At 44.4% G+C, this 11,863-nt stretch overlaps 1 protein-coding gene across 1 annotated transcript; it reads right to left on the bottom strand.

The window, feature by feature from the left end:
- Positions 1–7,192: 7,192 nt before the first annotated feature.
- On the bottom strand, positions 7,193–10,858 carry UTP23 (UTP23 small subunit processome component). Its single transcript, XM_075023844.1, has 3 exons — positions 10,612–10,858; positions 8,600–8,774; positions 7,193–7,695 (listed from the first exon to the last, which is right to left on the bottom strand). Exons 1-3 carry the CDS (start codon positions 10,797–10,799, stop codon positions 7,309–7,311), a joined length of 750 nt encoding a protein of 249 aa, XP_074879945.1. The 5' UTR covers positions 10,800–10,858; the 3' UTR covers positions 7,193–7,308.
- Positions 10,859–11,863: the final 1,005 nt, after the last annotated feature.

The raw sequence follows: 11,863 nt of genomic DNA, 5'->3' as shown, positions 1-11,863 counted from the left end.
CTGTATGAAGTTTAACAAGTGTACGGTCCTGCACCTGGGCCAACATAACCAAAGAGCCCAGTACAGGCTAGGATCTGTGTGGCTGGGGATCAGCATTGCTGAAAGGGACCTGGGTGTCCTGGTGGACAACAAGGTGACCATGAGTCAGCAGTGCCCCCCTGCAGCAACAAAGGCACATCGGATCCTGGGCTGCATCCGCAGGGGCAGATAGAGATGGGATCATCCCACTCTACTCAGTGCTTGTCAAGCTGCACCTGGAGTACCGTGTCCAGTTCTGGCCCCCACAATTCAAGAAAGATGTGGACAGACTGGGAAGGGTCCAAAGGAAGGCCACAAAAACCATCAAAGGGCTGGAGAACCTGCCCTATAAGGAAAGACTGAAGGACTTAGGGCTTTTCTGCCTGGAGAACAGAAAGCTTAGGGGACATCACCACTGTATTCCAGTATTTAAAGGGTGGCTACAAAGACGCCAGAGACTCTTTCTTTACAAGGAGCCATATGGAGAAGACAAGGGGCAACAGTAACAGGTTGCGCTGGCAGAGGTTTCCTATCAACATAAGAAAGAAATTTTTTACAATAAGAACAATCATTCAGTGGAACAACATCCCCAGGGATGTGGTGGAGTTCCCATCACTGGTGGTTTTCAGGATGTGATTGAACAGGGTGCTAGATAATCTCATCTAGGCTCCCTTTTCCATGAAAGGCTGGAACAGATGATCGTTCAAGGTCCTTCCAACCTGGGATGTTCTATGATTCTATTTTATTCAAATTATCATTTACATCTTAATTTTAGGGTACAGGCTAGTGTACGGCTGAGTTTTATTTAGGATTTATTGTGTATTTGGTGAAGACTGTGCTTTTACAATAGTGTCAGCACAGTAGCCAGTTAACTTGTGCATGCTAGTGATCCCAACCTCTGAAGAGCTTGGGAGGTCAGGGAAATATTTACACCATCATTCCACAGGCAAGAAGCCAAGACACATCCAAGGGCAACAGCATTCCACTCAGGCACCCAGGGAGTCGGTGGCAAAGCAAGAGCTGAATGCAGAGTTCCTGTCCTGCACCTTTTCTCACAAGACTCTTCTTGTCCACGCTCTTCCTTGAAGAACATCCAGCAGAAAGCAGAGACACTCTGGTCTTCTCAAGTGGGCCTGAGTAAGTTGAAATCTACTTTCCTGTTAAGTGCCGCTTTTTGTGATGCAGAAGATACTTGGAATAGGGATGAATAAAGGGATTGTCGTGGTTTAACCCCAGCCAGCAACTAAGCACCACGCAGCCGCTCACTCACTTCCCCCCACACCCAGTGGGATGGGGGAGAGAATCAGGAAAAAAAGTAAAACTTGTGGGTTGAGATAAGAATGGTTTAATAGAACAGAAGAAACTAACAGTGATAACACAAATAAAATGACAATAGTAATAATAAAAGGATTGGAATATACAAGTGATGCACAATGCAGTTGCTCGCCACCTGCTGACTGACACCCAGTCAGTCCCCAAGCAGCCATCCCTCCCCCCACTTCAGTTCCTATACTAGATGTGACCTCCCATGGTATGGAATACCCCTTTGGCCAGTTTGGGTCAGGTGCCCTGGCTGTGTCCCCTCCCAACTTCTTGTGCCCCTCCAGCCTTCTTGCTGGCTGGACATCAGAAGCTGAAAACCCCTTGAGTTTAGACTAAACATTACTTAGAAACAACTGAAAACATCAGTGTTTTATCAACATTCTTCTCATACCTAACTCAAAAACATAGCACTGTACCAGCTACTAGGAAGACAATTAACTCTATCCCAGCTGAAACCAGGACAGGGATATATCACAGAGGTCTAAGCAGTCTTGAGTGACATGAGAAGGGTGACTAAGGAATGACTGCTTAATGTTTCATCCATTACAAGGGCTAGCTGGTAGGTAGCACATTCAGAACAGACACGTGAAAGTATTTTTTGTAAAAAGTGTTCAATTTGTGCAACTCCTTACCACAGAAAATTAGAGGCTTAAAGTTTACAAGGTCTCAAGGACAGACTGGACAAATTAGTGAAACAGAAATCCATTCTACGCTGTTAAAAACAAAATATTTTTCCTGGGTCAGGAACTCCCTAACAAATTGTCAGAAAGTTGGAAAGTCATCTGGGGAAGTACCAAAAAAATGTTTTGTCTATTTTCATCCTATTCCTGAGGAACAGCTTTTGGCCACTATCGGAGGCGTGACGCTGGGCTAGACAGATTTTTGGACCATCCCAGAACAGCCCTGCTTGTATTCTTGGGAGCTGACAGAGAGGTCAGGGGTGGAAAGAGGGAGCCAGGAATTCTAGAAAACCACTCTCTCAATTTTTTCTGAAAACCTGCCTGTTGAAATGGGTGCCAATTCACAAAGTGAAAAATTTCCTCAGTGTTTCTCCAAGACAGTCTGAAAGAATAACTGCCGTGAAGAGTCAAATCAGTAGCATCTTTGGCCCCAGAGGAATGAACATGGCAAAAAGATGATTCTGGATCAACCAGAAGTCAAGACTGCAATAAGAAACTTTTGAAGTCCCCTACTGGTTCCTGGAAGAAGATTAGACTTAAAAAAAAACATACCATGCTTTGGTTGTGATTTCCACAGCCAGAAGAGCCTCAGACTACCTCAGGCTATTCCTGCAAGTACCCTCAGGAGCAATTAACTACACGGATTCACCCTATCAATAACGGTATGGGTAAGGTTGCTCCTGGATGTAATATCTGCATGCTGGGCAGTGAGCCACGTGCAATGTCAGGCGAGCTCTACAGAAGGATTTGGCTGCAAACCTGCCAGTGCTGTGAAGTGCGTAATACTGAAAAACCATAAAGACAAGGCGTGTTTGGCATCATGAGACCTACATTCTGTGGGAACTCTCGAGCTACCAACACACAATCTGTGAGCAGGTTATTCAGTCCAGCTCCCTGTTTTGAAAAGGCAGAAACTGAGTCAGAAGGGGCAATGAAGTTTTCTTAAGGGAATTAGGAAGATTTGTTTGTTTGTTTATGGTTTATTATTCTGTTCCCTACTCTCCTTGACCACTAAGCCATTTCTGGTTCACCTTTCACTACTGACCAGTTCTTTCCTCCAGTTAACACCCAGAAACCCTCATATATATTTTTCTGTCTTCCTTCATTTCTTTTAAATCCCAGTGACTAATCTGCTGTCTCTTTTCTTCCTCCCAGCTCTCGGCTCTGGGTTGTTTTTAATTGGATCCTTGTTAACAGCGTTGTTGTTTCCCTGTATCCACACACAGAGCGCAGCTGCATGGTGTCCCACTCAACCACAAGAGAAGAAATCAGAAAATAAAGTCACCCCCCCACCCCCCAAGAGAGCCCAGCCTGTCTCTTCTGTAAGAAGCCCTAGCAACTTTTGCAAGATGACTGCCTCCGTGGCCAGACAGCTGAGCTCTCCAAGACAAATCTGGGGCTCAGAGTGCACAGACATAATAATTACCAGAAATACACTGCAAGCCCCTCTCCCAGCATTAGTTAGGCCACTCCTAAATCACAAGGCACAGTCCCTCCCTCACTCCTGACTCTCTGGGTATGAAAACTTTTGCTTTCTGTCATTCTCTCTCAGTACACTGCAATCTTTCTCCCTGAAATTGTAAATGATAACACCTGCTGGGGCTCTTATTTGTTCATTCCTCGTATCTCCGGCTGCTCCCTGTGTGAGATATTACGCCCACACAGAGGTATGAAATATACAGTAGCTGCTGGTGAAACTTCTATATGAAAGATGCAATGAGTATAAATAATGGCATTGTTCCGATGTTCTTCATCTTGTATCTGACAGAACGTGTTCAAGAAACTCCAGGAACACTCTAAAGCTGATGGAGAAGTCATTCACACCGTATCAGTGTAGCTGAAAACAAATGAGCAGGACTGCTCTGGACATCCTATTTTCCTTTCACCACCAGAATTTATTTATTCTTCAAGTCATACCATATTCATATTTACTTTAATGATTCATAAACATCCCAGGTTCCAGAAGCTTCTAATTAACTCATCTATTTAGCGTCATTAACAGATGCTCAGGGAGTGATTTATTGTACAATACCGGATCACACCAACGTATAAATCCAGCCAATTGAATTGGCAGGCAGTCTGAGTAAATACGTTCTGCTGCTGGTAGATGAGACTCTGTCCTAAATTCAGCATTAATGCCCTGCAGACTGTGGCTGAAGCGTTATTGTTTTCTTCTTCTATTACTCTGTACATGTAGCATACATCGTACTGTACAACACTGCTTATTTCCCTCTTTCTAAAAAGAAGATTTAGTGAGGTACTGCCTAGGATTTGGGCTATGTATTTATCCTGTCTGAGAAAACAGGAAATCAATAGCCCCAAAGAAGTTTTCGCTCAAGCTCCTTTTAATTTACCTCTGGCTATCTGTAGTTTCCAAAAACAAAACCAGTCCCTCCAACATGCTACAGCAAAACAATCCTAAAGTTTATTAGAAAAGTCACATTGGGAACCCTGTCTGTACTAGAGATGTGGCCAGATCTCCATACCACTTATTGACAAATAAGGGAGTGGGACTGGCCACCATGGCTTTGGGCAGAACGTGGAGCTGAACACCTGCAACAGCCACGTTAGCACTACAGGTACTTCCACAGTGGTGTTTTACACAACGCCAAGGGATGCTCCCCGTGACTCACGTTGCTGAATTATTAGAGGTATTCCGGCGTGGTTTCTAGCCTGGGCCAGCTAAACCTCCACCAAATCCTGGCAGGCAGAGCCAGAACAGCCAGAGAGCACCGGCACGGGGCCGTCCGCCCGCAGCCACGCCAGTGTGTGCTACGAGAGCCTAGCCTGGACAGAGCCAGTCCACGACCGCTGGGCTCGGTGTTACAAGCTGCTCTTAACCTTACTGATGTAAGGACATAAATACAGCCTGTCAGCTTTGGCCTAGCGGGCGTGTTTTACTTGGAAACTAGGGTGGGGTGTTTTTTTTCAAATTTCAAAATGGTAACAACACATGGTCTGATTGCCTCTGCTTGTTGCCTGGGCAGGAGCTCTCTTCCAAAACTGCAAGGCAAATTATTTACCTTGCTGGAGGAGAGCTGCAGCTATGCTGCAGACCAATTTTACAGCTTTTCTCTTAAGAGTTCACTCCCTTTTCATTCCAGTTTTTCCCAATGGCAACACCATGACTCAGTTTGTGTCAGCAAAACACTAAGGAAACACAAATAAATATTGTTTTAAATTCCTTAAGGTGGGAGTCATTAGAGGACTGTCAAAATATTCTTTTTTGCAGTAATTATGTTTTATCTATGGTCTTCAAAGAAAGGTATATTTAAGCTTTGTGTTTCAACAGCACTGAAAGGGACTATTGTAAATAATCAGGGTGTGTTTTCTGCTCAATTTTTAAAAACAGTATTTTCAGTAAAGTTACTTGGTTTTGCTATACTCTTCACTCAGAATGAGATTTTGAAGATGAACCATCTCTGCTTTCTCCAAGCTTTACTTACAGCAGTGCTTTCTGCATGTGGGTTTGGGGAGGAGGAAGAAATACAATATTTAAGGGGGAATGGGAAGCAAAACTACGTTAACATGTCACTGTGCCCAAATAAGTGAAGAACAGGGAATATGACAGCTTGAGAAAGGTGATATACGTTAAACAAATATGCTACATTAAGGAATTTCTAGGAGTTACTAAATTTCTCTTCAGGACTATTAGCAATCAATGTAGGAACAATACCACAATGAGCACGACTTTTAAATGATAATTAAAGCTTTCATCGTGAGTATAGCACCCTTACTTGCTGCTTCCATCTCTCCCAGTCAGTTCCCAAGGTGCATGTGGTGTCTTGCAGGGAACAATAAAGGCACAGACCACTCCTAACAGCTGTGTTCTGAGGAACCGCTTCCACCTGGGGCTGCAGCAGTAGCTTTCCATGCTGCAAGCACAGAGAACACTGATATACTTCTCCTGCGCTGGCCAGAGGGAAATCTCTGCAGATTCTAGGGACTGACCCTGCAATTTCCTCTAAGACTGGCCAATTCCCATCACTCAAGCTGGTTTCTCAAACCCCATGAAACAACCGTCCTTGTAATTTGAAAAGCCAATAGAAAGCATCGTACATTATAGCTGTGTACATACTCCAGACATTCAAGAACCTGTGCAGATAACGCACATGCGAACTACTTCGCAAACGTATGATATACAGGTTGAAGGACTGTTTAAAAAACATGGCTTAGATTCATGTAGGTAAAGAAACAGAAAGCCTTCCTTTTAAGAATTACATCTTGGTTAAGTAGAAATGCAGCCAGAAAAAGTTAAAAATCTGGTAAGAGGTGACTGGGAACACTGTTACAGCACACCTGTGCCACAGCACGCACTCAACTGCATACCCCTCTATTATGTCATCCCAGTCACTCACTTCTGCCTCCTAATGCCACCAAACATGCAAGGTACAGGAAACAGCTACTAAAAAAAAAAAATCAGGTAGCTGAAACATTTTTGGCAGCTCCCTCCTCCAACCTAGTTCTATTCTGTTCATAACCTCACAGAACAGTGAAAAAACTGCAACAGAGTCCAAGTCCCATCACCATCAGCTGGCTGTATTTCAGGACTCCTCCACAGCTGTGCTATATATAATGTGATGGCATTAGGTCTTAGCCAGTGCTATGATTCAGTGCTTTCAAGCTGCATTCTTCCTATTTACAAAGGAAGAATAAACTAGACACACTAGAGATGCCATTATGATGTCAGCAATATCAACACAACCACACGCCCTCCAGGATCTTCTTAAAAAATAAAGATCATGAACAACAGACTCACATGGAATTTATGGAGTAATTTAGGCTGGAAGGGCCTTCTTAAGGGCATCTGGTCACTTTGTAAAAGAGTTAACTTTTGTATTCAAACAATACAGATAAGTAAGATACTATGCTCTTTCAAGTCAATTCCACATTCTGTAACAGAACAACTGTCAAAACTAGTTTTAGTAAGAATAGCAACCTACAATAACAAAGAAGTCTAGCATCCCACCAAAACCATTATGAAACCCAAGAAGCATTTCTAAAAAATTGCGACCAATCGTGTGAACTCTCTGGCAGGAATCAAGATGCTGGAGAGAATAATGAAACACGACGGTTCCTAAATATTTTGTCACAAACCCAATTACTAAGCAACAGAATAAATTACTAGAACAATAACCTGCAAATATTGAGATGCAGTAATAAGCAGTACCACCTCATAAAAATAAGTTTTAATATTAACAAATTGATTTCACATGACTGCATATTAACCTTTCTTTTTGTAAAGTTCAAACAATCTTCAAGTCCTGCATTATTTACAAAGATGTGTTTATTCTTCTTCATTCTTCTGGACTGACTGCAGGGCTTCTGCTTTAACCCTATTTCGCTTTCTTTTTCTTCTTTTCTTCTTTTCAGCAGAAGGCTCTTGACCCTCCTGTGTTTTCTTCTTTTTCTTCTTCAGACAGCTGAGAGGATTGGGGCCACCTGCCCTTTTACGTTTTCTTCTCTTTTCACCTTCTTGCTTTGCCAGTCCTTCTTTTTCTTTAAGCTGCACAATACTTTGTTTTTGATGCTCTGGAACAAGCTGATTTGTCTGCAACTTTTGAACAAATGCTAAAGATTTAGGAGAAGGTTTGTCTAGCACCATAGTGTTCTGAATAATAAAGAGGAGAGGAACGCCAGCCTTCTTTTTCACTTTGTTTGCTAAATCCTGGTCCTGTAAAATTAAGTATTTTAGTCAATATTTTGGGATTAAATGGTATTTGCAATTCAAATGCACCTACTTTTAATACAAAACTATGAAGATAAATTACATTATGAAAAAGATAAGAAACTTAATCTAGCAGATATACATGGCAGTGCCTTTCAGAGCAATTTCAATTTCAATTTCTCTCCTTCTGATTAGCTGTACTTCTGATGGAAAACTTATTAATGTTTCCTTTTTTTCATGCACGTATAAGCATACTTGCACGTTTTGAGGAAAAAGTCCCAATTCATTGGTATGCAGTCCACCAGTTCACAAGAAGTAACATAATTTCTTCTATAACAAGTCATTTTAAACTCCTTGTATCTTACATAAAGAATTCTACTGTAAACCATTTTTTATATATTGTATATAATTTATACATACAGTCCCAATAACAGACATAAGAAAAAACCCTGCCTTTCTTATTTGTACACAAGTTCTATCTTTATTCTTTAGTTAAAACCTCCTCGGTTTCTTAAAATTGAAGTTATATGGTTGTTTAACACTTAATTTCACTTTTAAGACTACTGTGCAAAACAGTTTGGGGCAGGGGATGCATACACAAGGAAAATTCAAATAAACATTCATCAGTTGTTTTCTTACAGGTCAAGAGGTAGTCAGTATGTTTTCTACACTTTCTGCTAAACTAAGCAATATCCTTCTAGGGTAAAAAAAATCTAGTTGTTCAAGTAAGACAAAAGATTCCCTACTTCATAAGTAGCAAACACATTTAAGAGCGAGTGAGGCTTTACAAGATTAATTCCCAGAAGGTATTTAAAAATCTCATAACCGAGGTTTCTGTAGGTTTCCTTATCCTTAGGTATCAAAGGATCACTTCAAATGAAATGGAGTTACGTTTCTCATGCGCATTTACCTGTGTAGCGATGAAGAAGTGATGAGGATTGCCTTCTTCAATCATGGAAAGTAAACAGGCCGAACCACTCACAGGATCCTTGTGGTGAGAACAGTTTCGAACTTGAAATCTTTGGGCAATTAATTTTGCTCCATACAGTGCTTTCCCCAATGATTCCAGTTCTTTTAGAACACATCTGAAAACCAAAGCAATAATGATTTCTAAACAAGGAAATAGCTACACATTTTTTACACCAGCAAAAGATTGACCTGAGTTAATTAGGAATGAGCAATGCCCAGTTGTTCAGGCTCTGTGAGTTGTAAATGGTACCCAGTAATCTGAAAGCAGTAGCCCAACTGAAGACGTCAGCAAGATTTCCTCGGTTACAAACAGGATTAACCAGTAACAACATTAAGTTATATCAAATTATTTAAAAATATTTAATATCAGTGACAAGTCCTTACATTTATGTTCAGATATCACCTAGCATGTGAACTACTACTTAACAAAATTACTTGAATTAGCACGAACTGATTAATCACTGCATGCAAGTTAAACTCTCTATTAGTGTGCATCACCTTGCTTCAAACTTGCTATCAGAATCCAACCAACTCAAGCAGCAGAAGAAAAAAGACTGTCCTTATGATTAAAAAGCTGGAAGTTTATGGCTCCACAGCACTGCAATTAGAGAATAAAATGCAAACCTAAAATCCTCCTCTTAGCAGTACTCAGAGCAGATGTTCACACAGGACAGACAGCATAGCAGTCTATATGAGGACGTTAGCTTCGATATGCAGAAATGAACAGGAGATGAAACCTAACTTACTCTGGTCACTGAGTCTTACTATTAAATGTGGACAGTGGTAGGAAAGTACAGCCTTGAAATACAGCTTCAAGGATATGGTAGCAACTATTTTTCTCTCCAGAGAAGAAAGTTTAGCCTTTGAGGACAGTCTTTGTGGAGACTTAAGCCTGTTCTTTTTGCAAAGACTCTCACAGCGAGCCAGCTCATCTCCTCGGGGAAGCTCTGGTCATGTCATTGAGGTGCTGCCTCACCAACTTAGCATTCTGAGAGCAGAGAAAATGAGTTCATTCAGCTGCCCTAAGCAAAAACAGGTCAAAAAGACCAACAGATATTGCTGAAAGAAAGAAGCAAGAAGTGACATTTAGACATGAGAGGAATACAGTTTGGATCAAAGTGATTCCCAAACCTTTCACAGCTATGGTCATGACTTGATACTTTATACTGTTTAGAAGTACGGGCCAGTTCTGTATGCTTTACAAGAAGGCTCAGCGTTTAATTTTGTAGCCGAGGGTATACATCTTCCTGATATTTTCAGTACTTGCCTTCATGATGGGCAGTTGGCTATTCTGTCATTGCAGAAATCCAACTGAAGGAGATTTTATCACACGCAATATACGAAGTCAAGTAAAAACGAAGGCAACTTCAAGGCAACTTAGATATTTAGTGCACATGCTTTACTTCCACGCCTTTGTCTAGCGCATCCTTGTTCTTGCTTGGAAACAACCCACTGCAGGCAGGCTGCTGAAACGCCATACGAGCAGCAATCCCCTCCCTGCCCAAGGGATCTGAGCTTGCCTCTGCTGTTCTCACTTCGCCACGACGCCGCCGGGAGTGGGAAGAGGCCCACCCAGGCGTCCTTCACGCACCGGGGTTACCCCTCGGCCCACCTCATCCCTCACCAGTTTCTGCCACCATCGGAAAGGCAGCTGGTACTGAAAGAACCTCCTGTCCTCCTGCAAGTCAACTACAGCCCACAGCGCTACCTCCTCACCACAGCTACCGCCCGGCCACCCCGCCCCGCCCGGCGGCGCTGCCTGAGGAGAGGCGGCGGGACCGCGCTCACCCACCCCCCGCCCCCCCCGCGCATGCGCACCGCGCCACGCACGCTCCGACTCCAGAGCGCGCCCCCCCCCCCGCCCCCAGGCATGCGCATTGGGGCTCCCACCCGCCCCGGGCATGCGCACTGGGGCTGCCCGGCGGCCTCCCCCCCCCAACCCCCGCGCCTTACCGGGTGGTGCAGAGCTGCGTGGCGCCGTCCAGGTACCCGGGCAGCTGCTCCCGGATCTGGATCTTGTTGCGCAGCGCGGCCTGGCAGAAGGTGCCGTCCAGCAGCACCTGGAAGGGCTCGCGGAAGTGGAAGTTGTGCTTGTAGAAGCCCATGTTCTTCTTGGCGTGCTTCTGCCGCGTCAGCTTCATGGCGCCGCCGCCCGCAACGGCCGCCGGCTCCCCCGGAAGCTGCGCCGGGCCCGGCCGCCGCCGCGGAGCGGGGCGGGGCGGGGCCTTCCGCCGCCCCCGCCCGAGGCCTGAGGGGGCTGCAGCCGCCGGGGCCGGCCCGGCCCGCCGTCGCTGCGGGGGGTGCCGGGCACAGTCCCCGCGCGGGTCCCCTGCGCCTGACGGGCCGGGCTGGCGGCGTGCGGTGCCCCCGGTGGGTGCCGGCGGGAGCTGGCTGTGCTGCCCGCCCGCCCTGCGTGAGGCCTGCCAGGGGCCTGGCTCACCCAGCTGGCGCTTCACGCCGGCTGCCTGAAGGCTGGTTCGTCACCCTCTGTCTTGCGGTGCCGTGCGAGCTCCTGCCGCTCGCCGAGATGAGAAGCGCGCACGGCTTCACTTTTTTGTGATTCACTGTGATGGTTAAGTTACAACTGCTGTCCCAGGGACTATAGTTCATCGCGCATTGGCATGCTTTTCGTAGGAAGGCTTATTCAATGCCTGCTTAGATTGTTTGCCTGTATTGGCTATGTCAACATAAGCTCTGTGCACAAAACTCAAGTTGAAAAGCACATAGTCTACATGTTACTACTGCTCTTTATCCATGACAAATAGAAGATTTAGTTTCACTGTAGTCTGGGGAAGCGGCTATCATTCAGAAAGCTAGACTGCACAAACTCCTCAGGCCAGGCATCCGGCACTTAAGGAACCAAACAATGCCTGCATTTTAGGCAGGCAGAGGGATGTGATATCTTAACACCTACAAAATGATAATTGGATACATCTGTCTTGCTATCCAGGTACAATGGGAGACATCTTTCTGCCAGGGACAGCTATATTACAAGCAAATAATGGCAGGTACCTGCTAGTTAGCTGTAATCGGTCAGGCCGTTTAAGGTCATTTAAGCAAATACCCACCTGTCATTTCGTCTTTTTGCTAGCAAATAGACATGGAAAACCCTGCTTCCAAGCAGGTTAGTTACTGTTAAGAGAAACTGAAAAATAATGCATTTGATTACTATTCTAGAAATTCACATGTTTAAATGTACTTACAA

Source organism: Buteo buteo, chromosome 3 (assembly GCF_964188355.1).
Source record: "Buteo buteo chromosome 3, bButBut1.hap1.1, whole genome shotgun sequence".
Classification (NCBI taxonomy): domain Eukaryota; kingdom Metazoa; phylum Chordata; class Aves; order Accipitriformes; family Accipitridae; genus Buteo; species Buteo buteo.
Note: the sequence above shows the minus strand (reverse complement) of the source record. Positions and strands in the feature narration are given on the sequence as shown.